Source organism: Anabrus simplex, chromosome 1 (genome assembly GCF_040414725.1).
Source record: "Anabrus simplex isolate iqAnaSimp1 chromosome 1, ASM4041472v1, whole genome shotgun sequence".
NCBI classification, from domain to species: Eukaryota; Metazoa; Arthropoda; class Insecta; order Orthoptera; family Tettigoniidae; genus Anabrus; species Anabrus simplex.
In genome coordinates this window covers 218747189-218774854 of record NC_090265.1, presented here as the reverse complement: position 1 = coordinate 218774854, position 27666 = coordinate 218747189, and the positions used below count along the sequence as shown (strand labels likewise).

General features: G+C 38.3%; 1 protein-coding gene across 1 annotated transcript in view; it reads left to right on the top strand.

The window, feature by feature from the left end:
• Positions 1-25380, top strand: part of LOC136864163 (ubiquitin-conjugating enzyme E2 Z) — a 65648-nt gene extending 40268 nt beyond the window's left edge. The window contains exon 5 of the mRNA XM_067140814.2: positions 23413-25380. Coding sequence (XP_066996915.1) covers positions 23413-23586 — 174 coding nt within the window. The 3' untranslated portion in view covers positions 23587-25380. The remainder of the gene's footprint in view (positions 1-23412) is intronic.
• Positions 25381-27666: the final 2286 nt, after the last annotated feature.

The window sequence follows — 27666 nt, the reverse complement described above, 5'->3', positions numbered from 1 at the left end:
CATTGTCTTTTGACTTAAAGGATGTGAAACATAATCACGCTTGCTTCATTGACGGATTGGTGATCCTCCCGCACTGATCGGCTCGCCGACCCAGCTTCCCACTGGGATTGGTTACCTGAACCTTCCGCTGGGTTGCTCGGCTTAACGGGGGCACCTCTTGTAGGTTATGAGCTTGGAGTTTGAGTGTGAGAGGCTAGAGAACTCAAACTTGCCGAGTCCTTATGTTATTGTTTCAAGATGGATTGCAACGACGCGTCACACTCCCATTACTCCCACTATTATTATAATGAAAGATTTGAAGTTGTGAGGTCCGAGCATAAACACCGTGGCGATTCAGAGCAAGCATGGTGAGTGAAGGTCGATTCCAGGCAGAGCCAGTATGTGAAGAACAGTAAGTTAAGCAGTCATTGCATATTGAAAATTTGCAACAAACGATTTAAAAAGAGGTAGATTTAACCATGTAAATGTCAATTCCAATCCCTCGTGTGGTGTACCATTAGAAAGCTCTCCCTTGAGTGCGAAATAGTGAGAAATGATGATAGCACAGCAGTTGTCCTACGAACCTTAGGGACAAAGTTCTGTGCAGTCGAAACTATGAGAATTGGTCAATTTATGTCTTACTGACTTCTGAAAGTAAATTCCGACCCTTGATGTGTGTATCCTTGAATAGAAAATCTTACGCCCGACGTTACATTTGTGGTAGACTTAAGTAGGGCAGAAGTTCATGATGTACAAAATTTTGAAAATGGCCAAATGTACAGTATTGAAACATATACAGTACTCGGGCTATGCATCTGTGTCTGTAGATGACCAGCCAGGTAAGTTGGTTTGCAATAAATAATACCCATGACATAACAGTCAAGATAAAATACGTTAATTGGTTTTTATTTATTCATTTTTTTAAATTGGCAATTGCCCACTTCAGTGCCATTCATCTCTTACTGTAATTATCATTGGCCACTTGCAAATTAATTTTATTATTTATTTTAATTCACTATATTCACAATACAATAATTCAATCATTATGTTAGTGAATCCCACATAAGGAAGCTTGTGTGTGGCTTGCATCAAAGAGTAATTTCAAAGACAAGTGGCTAAAAAGTTGTTTAATGGGAAGTGTAACCGGATTCCAGTTACATGACACATGGTAAAGAAATAATAATAATAAAACTTAAATGACATGGATTTTGGACAGCTGTAAGACAAACCAAAACACCAGCTGAAACTGCGTCGAGAAAGTAAACAAATGAACATCCGGTTGTTCAACTTGACAACTATAAGGAAGGATGTGGAACAGGCACGAGAACCTTACCAGGGCCGTGGGGAGATGTGGATTGCGGACTTTAAAAGAAACCAATGGTGATCCCTTGACCTGGTGATATTTTTCCCCAAACAAATGTTACAAAATAAAATTCTTCAAATCAAAAATCATGTGGGGTGGGGGCGGTAGAATAACACCCATGGTATCCCCTGCTTGTCGTAAGAGGCGACTAAAAGGGGCCTCAGGGGCTCTGAACCTTGGAGTGTGGGTTGGCGACCACGGGGTCCTCAGCTGAGTCCTGGCATTGCTTCCACTTACTTGTGCAAGTCTCGTCACTTTCATCTGTCCTACCCGACCTGTCTTGGTCAACTCTTGTTCTTTTCCAACCCCGACGCTATTAGGTTTGCGATGTCTAGGGAGTCTTTCATTTTCACACCCTTCGTGGCCCTTGTCTCCCTTTGGCCGATACCTTAATTTTTCGAAGTGTCGGACCCCTTCCATTTTTCTCTCTGATTAGTGTTATATAGAGGATGGTTGCCTAGTTGTACTTCCTCTTAAAACCATAATCATCACCACCACCACTCATATCTCATAACTAACACCACTAGATGTAATTTACCAAGGACTGTTCCCTTAAGTCAGAGAGGCTAAGGGAAAGATATACCTTAACATAATGCAACTTCCAGAATACAACGATTAAAGTAAATCACATGATATTAAAAAAGTACAATATTGAGTGAAATTTAACTGTGCTTTCAGATAATCGCGCTACATAATGTATAGTATAGTATAGTATTTATTTATGAACAAACAGGCTTTCCGCCCCATTACATGTTCACAAAGCAATAAGACACAATATTAATAATTATAATAAAAAAAAAAAATAATAATAATAATAAAATAATGATAATAATAATATAATACATAAAAATAAAATAATGATAATAGAGATAATAGGAATAAATAATAACAAAAATGATAACAATTCTGTAGCAGTCCTCGGCTCGAGGATCCAGCAAACACATCACTTGTCCTTATGTCTACAGCAACTTTCGTCACATTCCTTTTCCCTGACCTACTCCCGATCAATACCAAAACATCGACAGTCAGCACTTACATTCCAACCAGCCATAACACAAACAAAAGTCCTCCACGTTCACAACAATAAATAACACAATCCTAACCCAGCAGAAAATCATAATAACTTACAATCAAATTTCAACACTGGTCTCCCTCCACACTTACCTTAAATACCACTTTTATTTCAATGCATTACTACCTCTCATGTTGCAACTTGACCATTATTTAGCCATGCTTGATCTCATTTTAAAACCCAAGCCATGCTCAGCATTACATTTGCTATCGCAACCACCACTCATTCCGTGTCCTTGTGGATTCAGCACATACGTCATCTTCATTGTCCTCTAACTTACTCTCTGTCCAAACCATAACAACCAACATTCCGCAATTGCCCTTCAATCCATCATACACTACATTTACCAACCCGCACTTAATACAATCATCTCTCCAACTCCAAAAGTTTCAGCAATAAATTAAACCATCTCATTACCAAACCATCTTCGCCTATACCAACACTTCTCCCACACCACATTTTTTTTTTCGATAAATCTAAACTAATTCAGCAATAAATAAACCATCTACATACCAACTCCCGGATTCAGATACCACCTCTTATCCACAATTTCCATTCCAGATCCACCTCATATACCTTCCACAATACACCACTAAATCTAAATTTACAACATCTCAGATTTACAAAATAACACCGCTTAACACCGCTTCTCACCATATTTCAACCATAGTCCTCAATAACTGCGACCATTTTATACCACCACTTCTCCAACACCTCATTTCAGCAATATGACACATCTTACCTTAATCGTATCTAGATACCAGGCCATCTTCACCTTAAAATACCAAACACTCATATACCATCTCTTCACCAACACCACATTCCAATCTCTACCATCCAAAACTCTTGTCCCTCTTAACACTCACTTAGTTAGCATTAAATAAACCTCCTACCCAACCAAAAGCTAATACAGCTACCCTTCAATACCAACACATCGCTTCATATACCACCTCTCAATCTCATACCACACTATCATGCTATCCTCTCTCTTATATACATCAACAATGAATATACCACTTCACCATTGCCACATTTCGGCCTTCACAAATAATTACCATCATAACCTAATAAATTTACAGTGAATAACAATTACTGACATATCGTAAGACTTACCAATCAGCGTCAACTCCAAATATCACAATAAATATATCACTTCACCCTTACCACGTCTCAGCCTTCACAAATTATTTACCATATTTCAGTCTTCACAAATAGTTACCATCCTAGCCTAATAAAATTACAATGAATAACAATTACTGACATATCATAAAACAAACAGACCATGCCATCCTGTCCTCTTACCCAACTCCCCTAACTAAATACTCAGTCCCTATATACACTAAACCATTAAAATTTTAACCTACTATCTCCTTCCCTTATACAGATAACTATTCTACCCCCCTATTCCCCTGCCCACCCTCTAACTCACTCTCCTTCATTTTACTCTCGCAGGCCTTTTTTGTCGCACAAAAATACCTGTTCAATTCACCCCCTTTTTCCCATTGTTTAAGAATCCATCTCAGTATTGCGTTCTCATCCCCTCTCCCCAGTACTTCCCGATTCTCGGCACTCAATAATCTATGTCTTAACCCCCTCGTTCCCTCACAGTCTCTTAGCAAGTGAAACTCATCATTCACATCTCCACAAAGTACACACCTTGTCTTATCCCTGCCCTGTAACCAGCCCTTATTCCTTGGCAGACCTAAAAGCCACCACATCATCCCATATCGATTTGACCTATCAACGTATCTAATATTCAACCCTGCTATCTCCTCTATTTTCGTCAAAACAATCAGCGAATTTCTTAGTCTGCTTTCCCCCAATAATTTCTGCCTATGGATATCCCTAATTCTCCTTTCTAGTATTTTCATCCCTCTCACTTCTGTCTTTGACCAAACCTCCCCCCATAGGTGCCCTAATCCTATCCTCTCTAAATATCCTTTTAATTTTTCTAACCATCCACCCTTATACATGCTCTTAAATTGCTGTACATATGCAGCCTGTAAAACTCTCCCACCTTCCTGTCTTTTTAAATTCATCCAATATCTAACTATTCTTTTCACACCCTCTGATTCCAAATCCTCCCCACACATTAATTCCGCCCCTACATTTGCTGTACACCTCGGTAAGCCCATCACTAACTTAGCAAAACTACTAACAATCTTTCTTAGTTCCTCTCTTTTTTCATCCAGCCCCCAAACTTCTGCTCCGTATAATACCCTCCCCACTATTACCGACCTGAACACGAGTCTCAGTGTTTTATAACTGATCCCCGGGAACTTGAGTAGCAAATTTCTGACTGAGGCTAAGGCTGCCAAGCCTCTATATTTCATTCTTTTGATCTGGTCACTCCAAGTTCCTTTATCATTAAAAATAACTCCTAGATATTCCAGCTTCCTTACCTGTTCCAATCTTTCTCCCTGTATTACCCAATTCCCTTCCATCTTTCTTCTTTTGTTCACCTGTACTATCAATATTTTAGACTTATTTCCATTAATTTTCAATCCCCATTTCCTCGCAAATAGCATCACTGACTCTAAGGCCCTATTCATCGCCCCTGAAGTTAACGTCATCAATAACACATCATCCGCAAATATCAGTCCTGGCACTTCCAAACCATTAATTACCGGTACAGCCCAATTTCCTGCCCCAAACCCCTCTAAAATATCGTTTATAAATAAAATAAACAGTATGGGCGATAACTTGCAACCTTGTTTTAAACCCACCTTGGACTCCAATGGTCCACTCATTCTCTCTTCTCCCAATTTTACACAAAACCTGACGTCCCTGTATATTCCTTCCACTGCCCTCAACATCTTCTCTGAAATCCCTAGCCTACCTAATTTCTCTCGTAGGGCCTCTCTATTTACCTTATCAAAAGCTTTCTCAAAATCTATTGCTGCTACATAAACCGTACTTCTATTCATATTCTTATACTTTTCTAAAATAGTCTTTACTATCATTATATTATCCACTGTTCTTTTCTTTTTCCTAAATCCCCCTTGGTAATCTGTCAAAATTCCATTTTCTTCCGCCCACCCACTTATTCTGTTCGCTAGCACCCCCGTATATATTTTACTCAGAGAATCCAACAGAGATATACCCCTATAACTGTTCACATCGTTCCTACTACCCTTTCCCTTGTATATAGGGCATATAATTCCTGTTTCCCATTCCCTAGGGTAATTTCCTCCCTCGAATATCCTATTGAATAGTTTCACCATGCCCTCTATCATTATCTCATTTTTACTAATTTCCTTCCAAAACTTATTATTTATACCATTACACCCCCCGGCCGACTTCGCTCTGGCTCTACTTATCACTCCCCGGATTTCCTCTCTTGTGATTTCTTTATCCAAGTCATAAATTGCCACTCCCCTATCACTCCAAATTACTTCTTCTCCCGAACCTCTCCATCTATCACCCCCCTTTTTTCCTAGTAATTCCTCGAAGTGCCTGACCCATTGCACTTCCTCAATACTCGTTCTCTCCATATTCCTTCCACCCTTAATAATTCTATTAATCTTATCCCAGACTCTCTCAAAATTGTTAGTCTTGCAGTCATTATTTATGGCTTCCATTTGTTCCTCTAACCACGTCTTTTTTGTCTCAGAAATTTTCTTTTTATACTCCTTCCTCAATCTACAGAAAAACTCCCTTTCTTGGCTTCCACCTTTCCTTCTATATTCTCCTAAAGCGTCCATCACCCTCCTCCGCAATCCTTCACACTCCCTATTAAACCATTCTTCTCCCTCTTTCTTATTTCCTTTTCTAGCTTTCACCTTCTGCGCTATCATCTTTATTGGATGTAGCAACAATTCCAAGGCTTTATCAGTATCATTCTCTTCTAACGCCCCTTCCCACCCATATTTCAGAAGATGTAACTCCTCCTTTACTACCCTATTCCAATCCCGGCCTACCTTCTCTGTCCATTTGTACTTATTATAACCCCTCCCTCGTTTATCCTTTGTCTCATTTTCCTTCATTGTACGCTTCTCTACCTCTCTTTTCAGCATAACCCTCACCGGGAAATGGTGTGACTCAATCCAATCTCCTATTTCCATACTTACAACTTCCTCAATCATCCCTTCCGAGCTCAGAACCATATCTATCACACTACCCCCTTTCTCCGTAACATATGTCAATTTCCCCGTCCTGTCACCCTCTATCCACCCATTCAGAATATACAAGTTTCCCACAGCACACATCTCTAGGAGCTTCTCTCCATAACTATTTGTAATTTTGTCCTCACTCCTTCTGCTTTCTAACAAACACATTCCATCCTCCCTACTATAAATTGGGCTCTGTTCTCCTATTCTCGCGTTCCAATCCCCAAATAACAACATATCCTCCTCCCCTGGATACATTCCCCTTATCCTACCAATATCCACCAATAACTCTTCAAAAAAATATTTATTTGCATATTCTGAATTACTAGGATGACAGTAAACAAAAGCTAGATTTATTTTCTTCCTCCGTCCCTCTCTCTCTCCCAAATTCAATCTCAGCCATATGGTTTCCATCATATCGGTCTCTATATCCTCTACTCTTTCACTAATTTCTTCCCTAATTAGAACTATCATCCCTCCTGGTGCTCGTCCCTTATTCCTCTCTTTTCTTCTATATTTATATTTTATCTCAAACCCCTTCCATGTAATCTCCCTCCCTGTTTCCAACCACGTCTCTAAGAGTGCCACAACATCGAAACTTTCAATTACTTCCCTAACTTTCTTGTTTCCTAATTTGCTCCTTACTCCTTCAATATTCACACATCCTATCTTCCAAAATTGTTATAACTTTCCCTCCCTCCCTTCTAGGTCTCCCACTCTATTCTTACTTCTAGTATTTATCGACCTCTCTCCCTCTGTATCCTCCATCCCTTTACGTACTTTTCCCCATATGTCTTTTAAGCTCTTACTCCTGACTTTACTCATAAGTTTTTTACCTTCTTGTCGATCTGTCTCCTCTTGACCTTTCTTTTTCGCTACACCACTGCACCCTGCACTCACCTCTTCTTGCTGCTCACCCCCACTCTCCCCCTCACTATTTTGGACTTCTGAATCCATCTCCCTTTGTCCTTTCTTACTCACTGCACCACTACACTCTCCTCTCCCAGTTTCTTGCGGTCCACTCTCACCGTCCACTTCACTATCTTGGTCTTCTGTCTCCCGGCTGCACTGCCCATTCTCTTCCGAGATGCCTTGCTCTCCTGCCACGTCCCTCCTCCTCTTCTTTTCTTCTTTCTTCTTCCCATCTTGCCTTGACCTCTCACCACTCTCAACCCTCTCGTTTTCATCCATTTCCTTTAGCTTAGAAACTGAATGAACTCTGACCCATCGCCCGTTCGTCACCTCCAACCTCAGACCTCTTATTCGGGCCTTTAGCCCCTGGTTCCTCGCTCTCCAAAGGTGCCTATTCAAGATCTTCGCGTTTTCACTTCCTTCTCTTCCCATGTCTCCTTTCACCCCTATTTTCCGCCCTTGTAAATTCTTGCTGTTTCTTAACACAGAATCTGCCATTAGGGTTGAGAACAATGTAACCCTAATTGGCCTCCGACCTTTGATTCTACCAACTCTCTCTACATCATCAATGTCTACCTCACTAAAGTTTACCTTCATAACATCACGTATAGCTTCCACCACCTTAAATATCAGCTCAATCTTGCTCTCTCTCGCCCCTTCCTCAATTCCATATAAAAATATGGCTTTTTTCAATCTCTCCTGCCTGTACCCCTCCGCTTCTTTCTTCATCTTCATCACCTCGTCTTTCAGATGCTTCACTTCCCCTCTCAATAACTCGATTTCTTTCTCGTTATTGACCACTCTCCTGCTCGATTCCTCTGTCTTCGTTTCAAGCCATTTCTTCATGTTCCCTATCTCCCTTCTCTGCTCCTCCATCATGTCCTTTATTTCCTGCACCTTATCCCATTGACACTTTTCCTGCATCACTTCACTTACAACCACCCTGAGTGCGGCCAAATCCTCTGCGCTAAATTTTCCACTGGTATTTGGGCCTGGGTTCACTTCCACCCCCCCAATAACCAGTAACACTACTATCACTGTCACCACCAGCACCGCTTCACTCATTTTCAATCCGTCCGTCACCAATCCATTCCTGACCTCCTTCTTCTGCCTTGCCTGCCATTTCCCAATAGCGGCCCGGTACTGTTCAATGCCAACCATGTTTACAGCACGCACTTCGCTACGCAACCTCTCTCCTCGACTGCTCGAGCTAGACTGCGCTACATAATGGAAACAAGAGGGAAATCAGAAATGATAAAACTTGACGCAGAGGCAAGTTTAACTTACTCCCACACCAAAAACACTTCTGGGGCGGGGTAGAGGAAAAACTAGCTTACATCAAGTGACACGAAGTTACTGCAGGCAAACCCTGAGGGGAAATAACATTTATCTATTAGTTACACTGTTAACAAAACCAAAATAAAAGGGGAATGCCTCCAAAATCAAACAGGCAGACCCAGCTGAAAGCTAATGCATCTTAATAATTGAGTGGTGAGTCAGGGTGAGTAGGGGTAAACTCCCATGTCAAAAGAAAACCAACGTTGAATTAATTTAAGGTGGAAATGAAACCAACAGCGCTTACCCCAAAGCAGGCCATCCTGAGCTGGAGGATCGCCGAAGTACCTCTGACTCGCTGGACAGGTGAGAAGCGAAAGACAACAAAAGTAATACTGAAAACAACCCTTTACAACTTAGCCATATTCAATAATTACATTTCCAAATGACTGTCTTCTATAAGTCCACATGTTTTTCTTTCTCTACCAAACTGTCCAAATACAACACATTTTTCTCTTTTCTTTCCCTATGAAACCTGTGTCAGGAAGTATAAATGTGGCACCTGTTCAGCGTTGGTTTATTTATCTATTATTCTTTGACCAATCAAATATTATTGGAAATACATAATAATTTTACATTGTATATATGCACAAATTTTTCTTAAATCATTTAAAAAAGGCAAAACACTTTGAAGAACCTAGATGTATTCAGCAAATTTAGATATGTTTACAGTGTTCTTCCTTTTTTGAAAGTCCTATATTTACCTGATAAAATATTATAACAAGAGAGGTAATACTTATTGTACAGACAGACATAATTTATGTGGTTTAATATAATCTAAGTACTAAAGTTATTAGAGTGGTAATTCATTATTGGACATGGAGATATTCAAATAGTAATAGCCTGTAGTGTTTTGGAAGGAGTTAGTGTAGGTGAAAATTTATTATATAATTCATATCTGTTTGAAGAAGCCAGGTGTTCAGGCATACTTTTAGCTTTGGCCCTTTTCTCATCTTTAATATTCCTGGGGGTAGAGTATTAAAAATACATTGCGCCATTCCTGTGTCCAGGGCGGGTTGTGATGAAATCCAGACTAGTTCGTTTATGTCTAATTTCCAATCAAACTTTGTCTTGTTGTCGTAGATTCGGAGAAATTGCAAACGATATTATGCTCGACGGCTATTTTTTCTATGCATAAATATCTCCAGGATAATCTAACGAAACCACCTGTTCAATACATACCACATTTAATGTAATTTAGATCTACTGAATTTATTTGGATTTACCAGGTACATGTTTCACCCTATTTTGAGCATCTTCAGCATGTAGACAACCTTAAGGTCGATAATGCCGATGGACGTCTCCACCATATCAACTAATCTTTCTTGTAAAAATAGTTCCGCAAATACCAATAACGTTTCATCACATCCATTTATTAAAGAAATCTAGAAAATTGAAGAAAATGAAATATCCTTGGGAAAAAATTACTATCTTCATTTAAAATTTATTAAATATCTTCTATCATTACATCAAAGATCTTTGATTATGTTAAAATATTAATAATTATGTACAATAGAAAATTGGAATCATTCTGAAAAATTCTACCCATGTAAATTGAAATCACATCGTTGTTTCATTTTTCATTTGTGTAAAAGTTAATATTCCTACTTTAGTTAAGGTCATAATAATATTTACAGATCTTCCTGGGAAATCATTCATTTCAGCATCAGTCACATGCCTTCCTAAATTTATGTTCTTTTAATTATTTAACTATTAAAGTATTCAGGTCTTAGGTATTTAAATATTTATAATATCTAGGTTGAGGATAAATTTATTAGGAAGTGGTTTTCATGGATGCATCAGGAAAAAGATAAGTATTAAGTCAATCACATCATGTGCTCTGTTCTAGATTAATATCTACTATCATTATATAGCTCAACCGGATATCATTCCTCTCATAAATCTTACAAGTTAGATTAACTGTATAAATGTCTCTCATGAAATCTGTCATCAGGTAATTAATTAAGTTCCAACACCTCACACACTGTTATTTATAAAAAACAGGAATAGAGTATTATTTATGAAGACTCTAACAATCATTACCTTCTGCAATTATATGTGAAAAACTTGTCATACTTGTGCATATGATTAAAATAAGTGCCATGTACTTGTTTAGCAAATAATCATCATTATGGTAGAGATCTGGGTTAATTTTTTAAAATTTGATTTCCTACTCAACTTTCCTTGCAGTGAGTCAGTCATTTTGATGATTTACAGGTGCCTAAATGTATTGTCTTAGGTTGTGCTGCAATGGTTAAACTTACTAAGATCTGGCAGAACCGGGTAATATCAAAAGCCACGAAGATGCGCTTGGTAGACTCACTAGTGTTCTCCGTCTTTTTGTACGGCTGTGAGACCTGGACCGTGAATGCTAAAGACAAAAAGCGCATTGATGCCTTTGAGATGTGGTGTTGGCGGAGAATGCTACGTGTACCCTGGACAGAAAGAAGAACTAATGTTTCCATTCTGGACGAACTCTGCATCAAGAAACGCCTATCTTTCCGCATGAGTGACGTTACCTCCAGTTCCTTGGCCACATTTTAAGACGAGGCGGAGAGAACTTGGAAAAGGTAATTTTACAAGGCAAAATTGAAGACAGTAGACCACGAGGAAGAACAGCAAGCAGATGGATAGATCAGGCGAAGAAGATCACTGGGCTACCACTTCAGATCATATTAATGAAATGTGAAAACTGCTCGGGATGGAGACATCTTGTCAAGGTTGCAACACAGAAATGATGGAGTTATGAGGTCACGACACTCAGTAATGAGCACAACGGCTAATGATGATGAAAGTCTATATATAACCTATATAATGTATTTTCAATATGTTGGATATGGAATATCTAAGAACTATCATTTATCATGGAATCAAGTACAGTATGTGTACGTCCAGTCATCAGCCCTAAGGTTGCTTGGATCCTCAACAGCTATGCCATCAGCTGTCATAGATTGCCTAGGCATCACTGAAGAGGCGTACTAGGGAAATGAGGAGTGAGGTAGTTTCCTCATTGCTTTCCTCACTAAGCCAGAAGTTGCTATTACATATCAGTCTACCAAGCCCACTGAAATGCATGCATCAACCGACCCTATGAGCAACATTTTCACACCATTCATAGCAGGGACTGGCTGCATAAGGAATGGTATTATCAAGTACAGTACTAACACTGAATTGCGTCAACCCTCTTATTTTTATCTTCACAACTAGCTGATGTACCCGTGCTTCGCTACAGAATTTTTCATTGTATACAGACTTCTAGGTTAGTTAGTGTACGTGTTGTAAGCAAGATTGTATTAAATTGCATAGCTCTTAACTTTACCCCAGAAACGCGACGGGGAAGTCACCAAACGTCTTTTCTCATATGAAGACTGAGTTACGGAATTTTCATTTTAATGGTAAGCCCGCTTACCTACCATCAGTCACAATCAGGTTGGGGAGTTTTCATTATAATGGTAGACACTCACCCTCCACCTGCATTTTTACATCCTCAGAAAAACTGTCTTAGTGGTTTGTACAACTGAAATGAACATACGTCATTACATTGACGTCAGTAGGAATGGCGCGATTAAATGCAATACTTTCATATGAAATACTCGGTCAAATGAAAAACCACACATTTTCTCACTTTTAATGAATAGGACTACGCTGCCAATCTAACAGTCCCTAGTTCCAGAGCTGGAATGATCAAAGCCGCAGACAGCCGTGATCCGTGAACTCTGTCATTTTTCGGCGGGGCGGGGTTCGAATAGTGGAGACTCCCAGGGCAGAAACTATGCCCTTCTACTAATCTGTTTCCTAGGAGTATCTGATGAGTCGGAAAATCTTAATTCACTACACTGGCGGCAGAAAAATCTATCTGGCTTGGAAGCAAATTTTTCCTCCAAGCCAGAGGAGGAACCCCCTCTTCACTGCTAATTTGGAATAAAATGAATGTAGAAATTAATAAAAGTGAATAGGAAGAAGCTTTTCTTAAGAAACGCTCTTTTCAGGGTTGAATGTCAAGTTATTTAGTGAATTGTGGTGCTCTAATTTGGAATAGGCCTAAATTGTTATTCTAGGCCAGGCCATACTACTACTACTATTACTACTGCTGCTGCTGCTGCTGCTGCTGCTGCTACTACTGCTACTAAGTGAGCCTCTGCTTTAAGTATGCACTCCGCTGATTCAAAACGGCGCGTCAGAGTAGGGATCGAATAGCTGGAATACTATGATGAACCAGTGTGTTACGTTCCAGCGGTATCAGAAAATGTATGAACCAGAGGAAAGTTTTCTAACTCCCCAGCTATTTCCCGCCAATATTCAGTCAGACTGTTATACTCGGTACGCAGCAGTATTCCCATCTATCCGAGTTGAGAGGCAGCATAAGAGACAAAGAACATCACAAAAAACAATGGTCAGTGTAATGTTATTGTTGATCAATTTTATGCGCTTTTGATATTTTAGGCCTTCATAGTTTTCTTCCGACTCAGAAATACCACTCTTACCATAGTCGGTACAGTAAAACTGAATAAAACATAAATGATCGGAAATTGTATTCTCTATAACTGTTGTTATGTAATACTTTTCGATAGGACCAATAACATAGGTATTTAAAAATTACATTTTAGAAGCCTTCCCCTAAACTATAATTTGATCCATGGTGAATAAATTTGTTTATAGCTTAGACTGTTGATTCTTATTCCCCGACTCTATATACAGATTTTCATTAAATTCAGTTAACCCGTTTTCTCATGGCTCGGCGTCGATATGGACTTAGCAACAAATTTATGAATATGAGTGTTATCATAGCCGGTACGGTAAAAATGTATAAGACACAAATGAACTGTAATTTAATTCTATATAACTTTGGTTATGTAGTATTTATCGATACTACCACTATTAATAAAAATATTTGAGAATTCAATTTTAGGCATTCCCCTAAACTACCATTTTACTCAGCGTGAATAAAATGATTTATAGCCCAGATTGTAACGGATCATTCTGCGACTATGCATACCAATTTTCATTAAGATAGGACCACCAATAACATAAATATTTGAAAATTAAATTTTAGGGCTTCCCCTAAACTACCATTTCTATCAGCGTGAATATAATTGTTTATAGCCTAGATTGTAGCGACTTATTCCCTGACTTCACATACTGACTTTCATTAAATTCTCATTAGCCGTTTTCTAGTGACGCGTGTATATACATACAGACAGACAGACAGACAGAAATGACGGAAAAGTAAAAAGTGCATTTCCTTGTTACTGTGACCATGACCGATACAGAAATACCATTCTTTTCAAATTCTGAGCAATGTACAGACAAAACTCTTATTTTATATATATATATATATATATATAGATAGATAGATAGATAGATAAATCACTTTCTTCTTTACCGACGAAACAGTAAATATCACTTTCAATATTCTTCTTCATATTCATTCAGTATTCATATACCATTTCCTTCATATCTCATTATCATATTTCTTTTTTCATTTGCAAATAACCTTCATATACACGTTGACTTGATGCATAGAATTCTGTAACCATCATCTATCTACTTGATTATTCCATTTCTTCTTAATCAATTCCTGTTTCACTTCATATCATTCTCATATCCTCATATTATCCAACTATAACCTATATATGGCATTGTACTAGTTCTATCTTTACCGAGCGAGTTGGCCGTGCGGTTAGGAGTGCGCAGCTGTGACCTCACATCCAGGAGATAGTGGGTTCGAACCCCACTGTCGGCAGCCCTGAAGATGGTTTTCCGTGGTTTCCCATTTTCACACCAGACAAATGGTGAGGCTGTACCTTAATTAAGGCCATGGCCGCTTCCTTTCCATTCCTAGGCCTTTCCTGTCCCAATTGTCGCCATAAAACCTTTCTGTGTCGGTGCGACGTGAAGCAACTAGCAAAAAAAAAAAAAATATCCATCTTACAAGATATTAACCCTTATTCACTCACAGTATTAACCATTATGTCATTATAGATCTTATAATTCACATATGATAACCTGATCATTTGATTAAATGTCATTGCGAATGCACTTACATGTTATATATTTCACATATATCCTAGTCAAGGATTAGTTATATTGTATAGATGACTACCTATCATCCCTTCACTTCAATACAAATATACTATTAATTTGCAAGAATTTACTATTTCTGAGCTGCTTTTTTTTTAAATGCTAGTAGTTTTACGTCGCATCGACGCAGATAGGTCTTATGGCGACGATGGGACAGGAAAGAGCTAGAAGTAGGAAGGAAGCAGCCATGGCCTTAATTAAGGTACAGCCCCAGCATTTGCCTGGTATGAAAATGGGAAACCACAGAAAACTATTTCCAGGGCTGCCGACAGTGTGGTTCGAACCTACTATCTCCCGAATACTGGATACTGGCCGCACTTAAGCGACTGCAGCTATCGAGCTCGGTATATTTCTGAGCTAACAAGGGGACATTCCCTACTCGTCACTACCGATTTCGCTCAAATTTATAGAAAATGCAAGGCTTGGCTAGAAATGAAAGTTCAAAGTAGGAACTCCAGATGGCCAACATAAAAATTAAAATGTTGACGCGGCTCTCGCACCGTATAAGCCACTTACGTTAGTGCGTACGCCGAGCAGTAGTTGGCATAGCGGTAAGAGCTTTGACTAGTTATTCGATGGTCGTGGGTTCGACTCCCCGTGTGGAGAATACTTTTCTCAATTTTTATATTATTCATTTATTTGAATGTATTTTATTTGTATGCAAAAGGCATATAGGACGTCATTTTTTAATGAGCGCACCATTGTAGAAAATTTGGAGTTGGGAACTTTCAACGTGTTCAAACAGAAATTCTTTTTCTTTATTGGCTATCTCCCCTCTTTGGGGGAATGTACCATAAATGTGAATAGTCGTTTTGCTGTAAGATTCGTTTTCACCTGACAAGTGAAGGTTGCTCCTGGCTGCTGTACACAGACAATAGATTCTTGGCGCAGGTAGACAGTGACAATGAAATCCCAATTTTTTACCTTTTCGATGGCTTTTTCGTATAAATAAATAAATAAATAAATAAAATGAATATTCACCTCTTTGCATAATTGGAAAATGAATAATATAAAAGTTGACAGTCTCCACACACGGAGTCGAACCCACGACCATCGAATTACTAGTCCAAGCTCTTACCGCTACGCCAACTACTGCTCGGCGTGCTCACTAATGTAAGTGGCTTATACGGTGCGAAAGCCGCGTCAACATTTTTATTTTTATTTTCTAAACGCTTGGCCATCTGGAGTTCCCACTTCGGGTACTTTCATTTCTAGCCAAGCCTTGCATGTTCTATAAATTTGAGCAAAATCGGTGGTGACGAGTAGGGAATGCTCCCTTGTAAGTTGAAGATCTCAGTGCCTCACTAATTGTTCACCACACACAGAAAAAATCATTTCATTCCAAAAAGATTTATTCTACTTACTGCACTAATATATATGACTTATCTTTTTCCATCCACTCCAATGGAGTTTGCATTACAGCAGATGTACTGGGACATCTATAGATCAGACACGGCCGCTACATCCTTCGCTGGTCACTGGGATGTTATGAGATAGGTCGGGTTTCCCTTGCCGTCATCTTAGGTTAGCCTCCTCCGGACATCGGGCCATCGTCTTAGCACATTTTGACAGCCATTTCTTGCACAAATGCAACAGAAATAAATACAGATGAAGTCAGTTTCATCATCATAGGGATTTAATAGCCTTCTAACATGGTAATTTCTATATCAAGTGCGACTTTTTGAACTTCAATTCTAATTCCGCTTCTAGATTACCAAGATGTCTGCTCTTAATTCAGCTATTTGTTATAATTCTGATCTATATGTCAGTTTAGTTATTTCCCGTATCCTAAATATTTATTTCTTGGTAGCTACCAATGGTCATCCCTTGCCAATTAGAAGTTGTGACGTAAGCTTTTCTCGCTATCTTCCTTATGAACTTGCCGCTTTATTTTCGGTCTTTATTTTCTGCATTCTGTAGTTAAATTATGTGAAGTAAATCTTCTTCTTTAAATTTCCTTAAGATTCTCTTCAAGTCTTGATCTGCCACTTGCGATGTATGTCTATTTCAATACGATCGTTGCCTCGGTTTGCAGTTTTGTTTAATAGTAGTGTTGTAACAATTGCAGGCTTTACTTTGCCTTATTTACTGCCGCCTTGATCTTTCCTGCCTTGATCACGCCATACATTATATTTTATTGGCATAGATGATTGAGTTTATATGTCGTATTTATTATGTCGTGGCAATTGCGTCCATTTTAGTTCCAATAAACTATCAATTTAGGACAGTCTTAGATATGCTGCATGTCTCTGTCCAAAAGTGTGTTTCTGCTTGGGATTGGTAATGCAGATCTTAGTTGTAGTCTAGTGCCATGGCAAGTATGTCCTGGAATCTGTGGTAGTTCTTTACAATGCATGTTGTCACAACTTTTGCATATAATTGTCTTATGTTTAAAACCTTGAGCTAAATAATTAAAAATTTTATCAGAGGAAGAGAAAAAAAGATTTCCCATGCATAGTTTTTAGTATCTGTTCATAGGTGATGGATAGAGGGATTGTATAGTTGTTCAGTACCCCACTCCATCCTATAATTCCATATTGCAATACAGAGTTGACAAATGCTTAATAAACATTCATCATTATCTTGAGAAATACAATTCGTCTAAGCCGTTATAAAATATATATAATAGAGTTTGTAGTCGTCTCTCTACCTGGGAGGTATGATGGTTCCATTTCAGATGGCAGTCGATCAGTATACCTAAGTATTTAATGTGAGTTGTTTTCTGTACCACGTTGCAACTACAATCATTGTCTGAACAGTTGTTTGTATGGATGTAGAGTTTTAAATTGTCTGGGGGTTGCAATGTTATTGAGTCAAGTCTCTGACATATCTTTCATTTCACCCAAAATCAGACTTGCACCAGGCAACGTTGTCATAAAAACCCAGCGTGACTTGTCCCCCATCATTATTTTTTTACAATTGTGTTAAGCATAAATCTGGACATCATCAGGAAATCTCTGTATATAAAATAACATGTCCTGATTGACTGATTCATCATCGCTGAGCCAAAACTACTGGACATACAGTAAAGAAATGAAATGTTGGAGGTACATTTATATTACAGGGGTAGGGGGGTGATATTCCATTGCTAAGGGGGTTGAATTGTTTAAATGAGAATATTTACATCTAAAAAATTGAACAGTTTACAGACATAAAATTGGTATATGGAATCTCCTATAAAAATAAAGAAATATATTTTTTGTTTTTTTGGAAAATCACCTTGAGGGAGGTGAAAAAGTTGAAAACTGGGTTGAATACCTTTTATGAGGATACTTATATCTTAAAACCTGAAGATGTTACAGACATGAATATTGATATTTGGAACCTCCTAAAAAAATTAAAAAAAACACTTTTTAGCTTTAGAAAATCCACTCAATGAGGGCAAGGTGGGGGTGGTAAACATGAGTGAGAAGGGGGTGAATTTTTAAAATAAGTATATCTACAGTATATCTCCAAAACTTAACATGTTACAGTCGTAAAAATTGGTACTGTGGTGAGTGGTGGGAAATTGACAGTAGTACAGAGTATAGCGCTGGCTCAGAACCAAAAAAATACCCCTGAAAAACAGTGTAAAAGATCTATTTCCACCTTGTCAACACTAATAAATACCACTAAAAAGTTATTTAGCCGGCCCCGTGGTGTAGGGGTAACATGCCTGCCTCTCACCCGGAGGCTCCGGGTTCGATTCCTCGCCAGGTTAGGGATTTTTACCTGGACCTGAGGGCTGGTTCGAGGTCCACTCAGCCTACGTGATTAGAATTGAGGAGCTACCTGACGGTAAGATAGCGGCCCCGGTCTAGAAAGCCAAGAATAAAGGCCGAGTGTATTTGTCGTGCTGACCACACGACGCCTTGTAATCTGCAGGCCTTCGGGCTGAGCAGCGGTCGCTTGGTAGGCCAAGGACCTTCAAGGGCTGTAGTGCCATGGGGTTTGGTTTGGTTTGGTTTAAAAGTTATTTAATCTATATTCAGAATTCAAACATGTTTCGAGAACTCCACCATTCTCTTCATCAGCAACCACACAATTTTGGACTTACACCTAATGACCTCAACATACATTTTAAACAAGTTGTTAGTTCGAAATAAGGAAAGTCATCTATATGAAAGGTTTGAAATTACACTATTCTGAATATAATTGAACTATAATATACGAGAAATATTAATACAGAATATGAAACTAATAAATCAAGAAACTATAAGATTTGTCAAATAAATAACGTACTAAATTACATTAAACATTTTTTTTACATAATAATACACATCTTTCTCTTCTTAAAATTCCCAAGAACAGTGTGCGTCTTCAATTCAAAATTCTTTATTTCAGCGCCTTCTCTTATAAACTTCTTCCAACTAGCTAATTTGAATCTGGTCGGGTATAATTTGCCTCGCTGTACACTACCAAGAACATGGAGATATCAAAGCCTTCACATTTGCAGATGGTGTTGCGATCTGGAGTGACTCAGAAGATGAATTGGGAGAGAGAATACAAAGCTGGAATGAGGAGTTTAAGAAATATGGTTTAAACATCAGCAAGACCAAGACGGTGGTGATGAAAGTGTATGGGGAAGGAGCAGAACCAATAGTCATGTTAAATGAAGCTCAACTGGACAGCGTTCCAGTTTTCAAATACTTGGGTAGCGTTATATCAAATGACAACCTAGCAAAACATGAGGTGAACAATCGAATCAGTAAGGCAACACAATTCTACCACCAGGTAAGACACCTGCTGTGGGATGAGCAAATACCCATGAAAACAAAAATGACATTGTACAAGTCCTATTATACACCAGTTCTTACATACAAACTCGAAACCACAACACTGACCAATAGAGATAATTCCAAACTTCAGGCAGCTGAAATGAAATTCCTACGCACTATGATCCAGAAAACCAGGAAAGACAAGATTAGGAATGAGAAAATTAGAGAAGAAGTAGGAATAGACAATTCTCTCCTAAATAAGATTCAGATATCAAGATTGAAGTGGTTTGGTCACATGAAGAGGATGCCAGTAAACAGAACTGCAAGGAAGGAATTTGACAGAAAGGTAGAAGGAAGACGACCCGTGGGAAGGCCACGAAGGAAATGGATAGATTTAGTTAAGAGTGATGTAATACTGAGAGGTCATGATTGGGACAAGTTGGTGGAAGAAGAATGGTACAAGGACAGGATGAGATGGAGGAGGCTCATATACCACACCCGGGAAACTGGAGATGGTTTAGGAGGATGATGATGATGATGATGTACACTACCAAAAACAAAACAAAAAAAAGAGAAGAAAGAAATCTTTGAATTAGATTGCAGTTGGATTAATAAAAGACTTACTAATGTGGCTGCTTGTATTACATTTCAAATCATGAAAACTAGCAGCTGACCTTGACTCATGATTGGGTCTTTTACAGAAACATGCAAGCCAGTTACCGGTTTTGCAAGTTATATCCGTATCCTATAAACCCATAAAAACAAACTAGCAAAATCAAATCTATAATGTGATAAAATGAAAAGAAGACATTGTACTATAACCGCAACAAACTTCATGTGTAGTATAACGGAACAATGTATCAAAACCGATGACCCATATTTCAAAACAGGTATGACCTTGTCTTCTTGTAATAGCGGGGAAGGGGAAGAAGGGTGGGAAGATGGGAACGTACATTACTGGATGTCGGTGACCTGGAACTGGGTGGGAAGTAAGGTGAAGAAGGGCTAAAAAACCGTGACATGGATTCAGTCGTTACTACTTCAACTTTTTTTCTTATGTATGACCTTGCAAATTTAAATAATTTCTCATCATTCAATGGTTCATTTAAATTTAATTCATTATTCTGTGTCTGTGCAAAATAAATCCACAACCTTCCTAAAATATTGTACCAGTAAAACACTTTATGAATTAATGTTAAAGTTAGCACGAAGTAGTTCTCAGGGCAATACTGGGTGATTTCTAGCTAGGGCTTGGTACAGGAGGCAGGGTCCTATCTACAAGAACAATTTAATTAGATTGAATAATAGTTTTTTATTCAGAAAATGCATTTCAAAGTGCAAATCACCTTACTGTTGATACTCACTGCCTTCATCATCGCCTTTTGATGACCCGTGCTCCCAGTTCACCAGGCTGAACGGGGCTGGAACACGTTCTGGAAGTTGCCAATATTACGTTGAGATAAGGCCGGAACACCCAGGTCAGTTTGATATGGGTTTGAGTCTCGAACATTCAACGTTTTGGACGATTTCCGACGATGTTGCGGGGTAATCACTCGTCACATAACTTATACGAGTGTCCGCAATTACACAGTCCCCCGACACTTTGGTTTAACAGCACTATTTCATTTAATATGGTTGGGATATGCTGTCGAATTCACTCTTAATCTTGTAGATAGAATTTATAAGTTCACTAAAGATGTTGATGTGAGTAGCATCGAGATTAGAAGAAAATAAAGCACAGTTCATGAATAGAAATAATGAAACTGAAAATTGTTCATGCACTTGGCACAGTTCGTGGTGGTTTTCCACTAAATAAAGTAGCACTTGACGTTGAAAGAAATGTATGACTGCTCTAGAGTTTATCAGAGACACTGCTGTCAGTCACGAAACAATACTAAACACTTCAACGAAGAAATATGGTTGAAATGAAAAGTACAGTTCGTAGTTAGGCGCACTTGACATAAAATAAAAGAGGTGACTGTTCGAGAGTTTATCAAAGACACTGCTGTCAGTCACACACAAATAATTTACACACTGTTCAGAAGAAATAATGCACAATTTGAATTGAAAAAAAAAAAAACAGAGTTTGAATTCGGGGTGAAACATTCGTGTCGTAGCACATGATTATATTTTATCATGGTAGTCACTTGCATTAACATTCATGAGAAAGTTAGAACACTTTCGTAAACACTCTTGTCTATTAAGGAGATTATGCTGACTGAGATTTTATAAATGTCACAGTTAACAGTATAACGTAGTAGTGTCACACTGAAATTAATGATATGCGTTCAGAGATTAAGTTTTGCTGACTGAGATTAAAAAAAAAAAAATACACAGTTCCTAGTATATCGCAGTAGTGCCACATTGAAATTAATATTGATTCTGAGACTAAGTCTCACACAGGTAACGTGGTAATAAACTCAGTTCTACAAGAAGAAAGTAAGTTATATCGAGAAGTTTCTACAAGCACACAGAATATAAGTTCAACTCAGCTGTTGTCACCTAAGTCCAATACATGACTTGTCATAATCAGAGTTCCAATACACGCACAGATTATAAGTTCAACTTGATTGATAGACTCCATCTCCATTATAAAGACTTTGTTATACTTTAGAGTTCACACACGCACAATTTATAAGTTCAACACACCTGTCAGAGTTTAAGTCCCACACGAAGACTTTGAATATTTGAAGATAACCTCTGTCAGCACTTCGACGAACACTGCAGCGTGGAGAGTCAGGCTGGACACCCAGCTATGACTGTGTGATCGGGTCTAGTGAGCTCAGCTTATATTCAGTTTGGGGCTCCTACGTCATTTAACGTGATCTCATTGAGGCCGATTATCTCGCGAATCCCTCGACGGATTTACTTGAGATCCATAATTTGAGATGTTTATGTTATCCTCTTCAAAATGACGTATCGCTCAAGTCGCTGCGATTACTATTATAAGAGTTTTAAAATTTTTCCACATCGAATGTTCGCGAAGGCGTGACGTTCATATCCAGAATATACCAGGCCATGCAGGCTACACGTGGCGTTAAGCAGGTAGCCTATATTGTCCCTGCAGCTACGTCACACACACAGCTGTTGCTGGCTCGCCTGCTCGCTCCTCCGAACGTAAACAAACCAAGTTCGCTCTGAACGTCTTGCTTGATGATAAAGTATAATTAATAGTCAAAAATTATGGCATGTACAGGTCATAACAGGTACAATATCCATACATTTACCCTCATGTCTTTTTCTACAGCCATAAATCTTTTATTGTATTCCTGGATGTGTTCACACATTGCCGAGTATCTCCCATGTTTTATCGCATTTACATGTTCTTTATAGCAGATTTCTAAACTCCTTTCTGAATGTCCAGTGTATTTCTTTTTGCACTCCTGACATGCAATAAACTCCCGATTTATGATGATTATTAACTCTATTAATTTTGTGTGAATTAAATAATGTTTTATTATTGTTATCCATTCTGTATGCAGTTTCTTATAAATCTTCGATAATCCAAATGAATGTTTCTGCTCCTTAATCAGGGTTGTTTTGGGTTCGTTTGTGTTTGTTTTCTGAAAATCTTGTATTCAGGTCTTGTCAGTACAGAGATGACTTTGGAGGATTTGTACTTTAAGTATTGTGATTTTCCTTTCCCAGCTCATTACATCTTGCCAGCTAATTTACATTAAGATAATAAAAGTATTGGTATTAATAAACACAGCTACTGTTTTAAAACACAAGGGTACAATTTATAGAAATCAGTTTACATGGAGTACATAAGTCCAAAAAGCCTGGGAAACTTTGGTTTAGGGAATTGACTCTTGAAGCTTTGTCGTCATTAAAACCTAAGTCGTGTCATGTCTTTTTTCTTAGGATCCATTTGGTGAAGAGCGAGGCATCTACCAGTACAAAACAGTTCTGACTCGGCTGCAAGCGCTGCATTGTAAGTTTAGTGCTACATGTGATCCTCAAGGTGACAAAGTTTCAGACAACGAGTGTTCGAGTGAAGACTCTGATCTGGAACAGACAGAAGAGGTGACAAGCTGATGTGTCGGCAACATAGTGCATCACTCGTACATTGATAACGTGTTTCCTCATTATCAATATTTATTGATAGTTTCCATGTGGGGATAGTTGCAGATTTGGAGGAGTTACATCGTATGTTTTGCCATTGGAGTGTTAAAGAAAAGTAACTTAAGGATGCTGTCTTTAATGTAAATCTGTTTTGAAAGTTTGTGGATGGATGTTAAGATTTTCTTTTATACCTGTTAAAGTGGTTAATAGTTTTTCTGATATATTTAGATTTCTATTCTTCTGTAAGAAGTAGTTTGTGTAAAAGGAGGGTTACTTTCTCTTTTTTTAAATGAATTATCTTGTGTCCCTTTGATATAATGCACACTTACTCAAATGAAGATGGTGCCATAGTCTTTTCCAGTGGTCAGTGAATAGAGATAGATGATGTAGGACAGAATTAGGTTTTTATCATAAATAATCACAAGAGATGTATAGGTCTCGTTTTGTTCACTTGGTAATAGAAGAAAAAGAATCTCTCCTAGGAGTTTGTGGCCTAAGCATTTCTTTTTTTTCTCCTATCTTTGGCTACCTAGTAATAAATCTTAGGTTGGTGGGTAAAGAGAAGTCAGTCCTCAAATTTAGAAACATTTCTAAGACAGTTATTTGTCTTTTACTTCCATGGTTGATTGTTGAAATTAAGAGAAACATTCTAAAGATAAAAGTCATGTAAAACACAAACTAATCGTATTTGTTATACCAGAAATCTAGTGAAAGCCTGGTAGTTTTGTATTTTAAGTTTCTTGTTTTAAATTCTGTTGGTGTATCAGTCAATATATTAGGTTGTGGAAACACCTTATGTTTATCTTTATCATCGTCATCATTTTCCCTTATCCATCTCCTGCTGGGTCGGGGTATTTATGGCACTTCTCCATCTTCCTCTTTCCTTCCACCATTCCTCTTCCATGATCTTGTCCCAGTCTAAATTTTGTGTACTTATGTCGCTCTTCACTGATTCAATCCACCTTGTTCTAGGTCTTCCTCTTGCTCTCTTGCCCTCACACTTTGCCTCCAGGATCTGTCTTGGAATTCTGTTCTCCATCCTCTTTACATGTCCAAACCACCTTAGTTTATTCTTTTCAATTCACTCATTTAGCTTTCCTATCCCAACTTGCTTCCTAACATCTTAATTTCTCACTCTGTCTTTTCTTGTCTTTCCTGTCATACTTCTTAGGAATTTCATCTCACTGGCTTGAATTCTACTCTCTTGCCTGCTAGTCTAAAGTCTACGTCTCAGCTACTTAAGTCAGTATGGGTACATAGTACATTTTGTACATTATCTCTTTACTTTTCCTTGGTATTTCTTTGCTCCAAACAAGTTTTCTTACACTTTAGTAGAATGCATTGCCCTGCTGTACCCTCCTACTAATCTCCATGTCAACCCTAGCATTTTGCATTAATTCACTTCGTAGGTATTTAAAGCTGTCCACAATTTCCACACTCTGACTTCCAATTTTCACAGTGCCATTTTCATGCCATATTTCTCAATTTTTTCGTTCAGTACATCTAGTTGTTGCACTTCTTTGGTGTTCTTTCCCCAGATCACGTCATCATCTGCAAATAGCAGTATCATCATCTCGTTATCTCCATTACAATTTCCTTTACAATTTCATCCATGACCATGATAAACAAAAGAGGTGACAGCACACTCCCCTGTCATAGTCCAGTCTTATTCCTAAACCATTCTCTCTTTCCAACTGGGGTCAGTACCCTGCCAACGCAGTTGTTGTACATTGCTTGCACCATTTCTAACATTTCCCTTCCAAGTCTCTTTCTAACCATGGTTTTCCAAACCTGCTCTCTGGGGACACTATCATGTGCCTTTTCTATATCTATGAAAGTCATGACCAGATCCTTTCCATATTCCCAGTTCTTTTCCATCAGCTGTCTCGTGCTTAAGATTGGGTCCACTATAGATCTTCCGCTCCTGAAGCCATATTGTTCCTCTTGTAACTCTCCTTCAGTCTTTCTTCTCTTTATTTTTTCTAATATCTTTTCCAGTATTTTAACTACCTGCGATATAAGTGTGATTCCTCTATAGTTACCACAAACTTTCTTGTCCCATTTCTTAAATGCTTGTATTATTATCCCTTTTTTTGCAGTCTTCTGGTACGCATTTGTGTTTCCATGTACACTTTAGTAGTCGGTACAACCGTTGCATTCCAAAAGATCCTTTTCCACACTGATTTCATCCATCCATCTTGCTTTTCCCATCTTCATCTTTTATACTGCTAACTTCACCTCCAGCATGGTTATATCATCCTCTGTTGTTGAGTCCTCACACTGTATTGCTTTTATCTCCCCTGTACAGTTGTTCACATTCAATAGCTTATCAAAATACTCCTTCCATCTTCTCTTTATGTCTTCTGGATGTATTAACAATTCCCCATCTTCCTTTTTCACTAGCTTTGTGATAACTCTTTCTGTCCTTTTACTGCCATTTACATCCACTTCATTTTTTTTTTTTTGGTATAAATTCTTCCCATCTCTTCTTCTTTTCTTCTCCTACCACCTTCTTACATCTCTGTTTGCTGTTGAGATACTTCCTTTGGCTTTCGTCTGTTTGATCTCGGTTCCATTCTCGCCAGGCTGTCTTCTTTTCTTTCACCACTTTCCTCACTTCCTCATTCCATCACGGTGTCTCCTTTTCTTTGACTTATAGTTGTCCTGCCGCAAGCACTCTCTGCTGCACTAACAAATGCCTTTTTAAAATTGGCCCACTTTTCTTCTACATTTTCCACTTGAGTAACTGGGATTTGTTGCTTCAGTCTCTCCTGAAAATCTTCCTGTACATTTTTGTCTTTCAATTTCTATACTTTTATTTTAATTTCTCTTATCCCTTTCAGTTTTTCCATTTTTCCGAACTGTAATTTTGCCATTTTTGTACGTGTGTCAGTCCTTGTTCCTAATATTCTTGATTTGGTATTCAATGTGTTTCTTCACTTTCCATTACATTTAGTCACCTGTTGGGTTCGTTTTCTCCTGTATTTGTCCTGCTTTCCTGGTCTTTTACTATGTGAAAAAAGTCCTGTTGTATTCTTCCTGTCTTGCCTTTCCCAATGTTCATCTGGCTTTATTCTTATCTTACACTTAGTCAGGACTGAATATCTAACAAGAATGGGCTCTTAAAGAAGTGTGGGTAGCCACCCTCAATGAACCTGTAATGCAGAAAAAAGTTTGTTGGGAATTAAGAAGAATTTCACATGGAAGAACTGAAATTGATGTCAAGAGAGCCACCCCGTGAAGATCACACTGTATTAAGATGTCCTTTTATGTTTTCATATTTCCCAGTCTCCTGCCTTTTCTGTTATTCCCACAACTCACACTAACCTGTCATGTTTATCTTTGTATATGTTTCTTTCTGCATTCCTACCTTTCTTGATTTAATATCAATCAATGATTTTAGAATTAAAAATCCACCACACTTTAATTTATATTTGTATTACAAAATTACCATCAGCTTCTTGTTTTTTTTTTTTTTTTTTTTTTTTTTCTGTAATGTTTTCGAAGATTTCCTTAAAATTTACAAATTCAGGTAGGGGTAGTGAGTTGTGGGTTCAATTCCTGGCCAAGTCAGGGAATGTTACCTAGATCTGAAGGTTTGAGGTCCACTCAGCCTACATAAGAACTATTATTGAGGAGCTATCTGAGAGTGAAATAGTGGATCCAGTCTGGAAAGCTAAGAATAACAGCCTGGAAGATTCGTCATGCTGACCACGTATCGCCTCATAATATGCAGTCCTCCAGGCAGAACAATGGTCGCTTGGTAGGCCAAGCCATGGGGTTATTTCCATAAGTCTTCCCTTATGAACATATGTCCTGAAAACATTTAAAAATTTGCATATTTCAAAGTTAGGTGGTACTTTTTTTTACAAAACTGGATAGGGTAAAGTATTAGGTATACTAGTTCCATTCTTATTCAACATTGCATCTGCTCAAGTGTGAGGTTGCCAGTTTTCCAGCATGAAACACATGTTCTAGTGATGCCTTTGTCTCCTGTAAATTAGAGTCTCCTCTCTCAACATGACTATGTACTCTTGTCAACTCAACCTATGT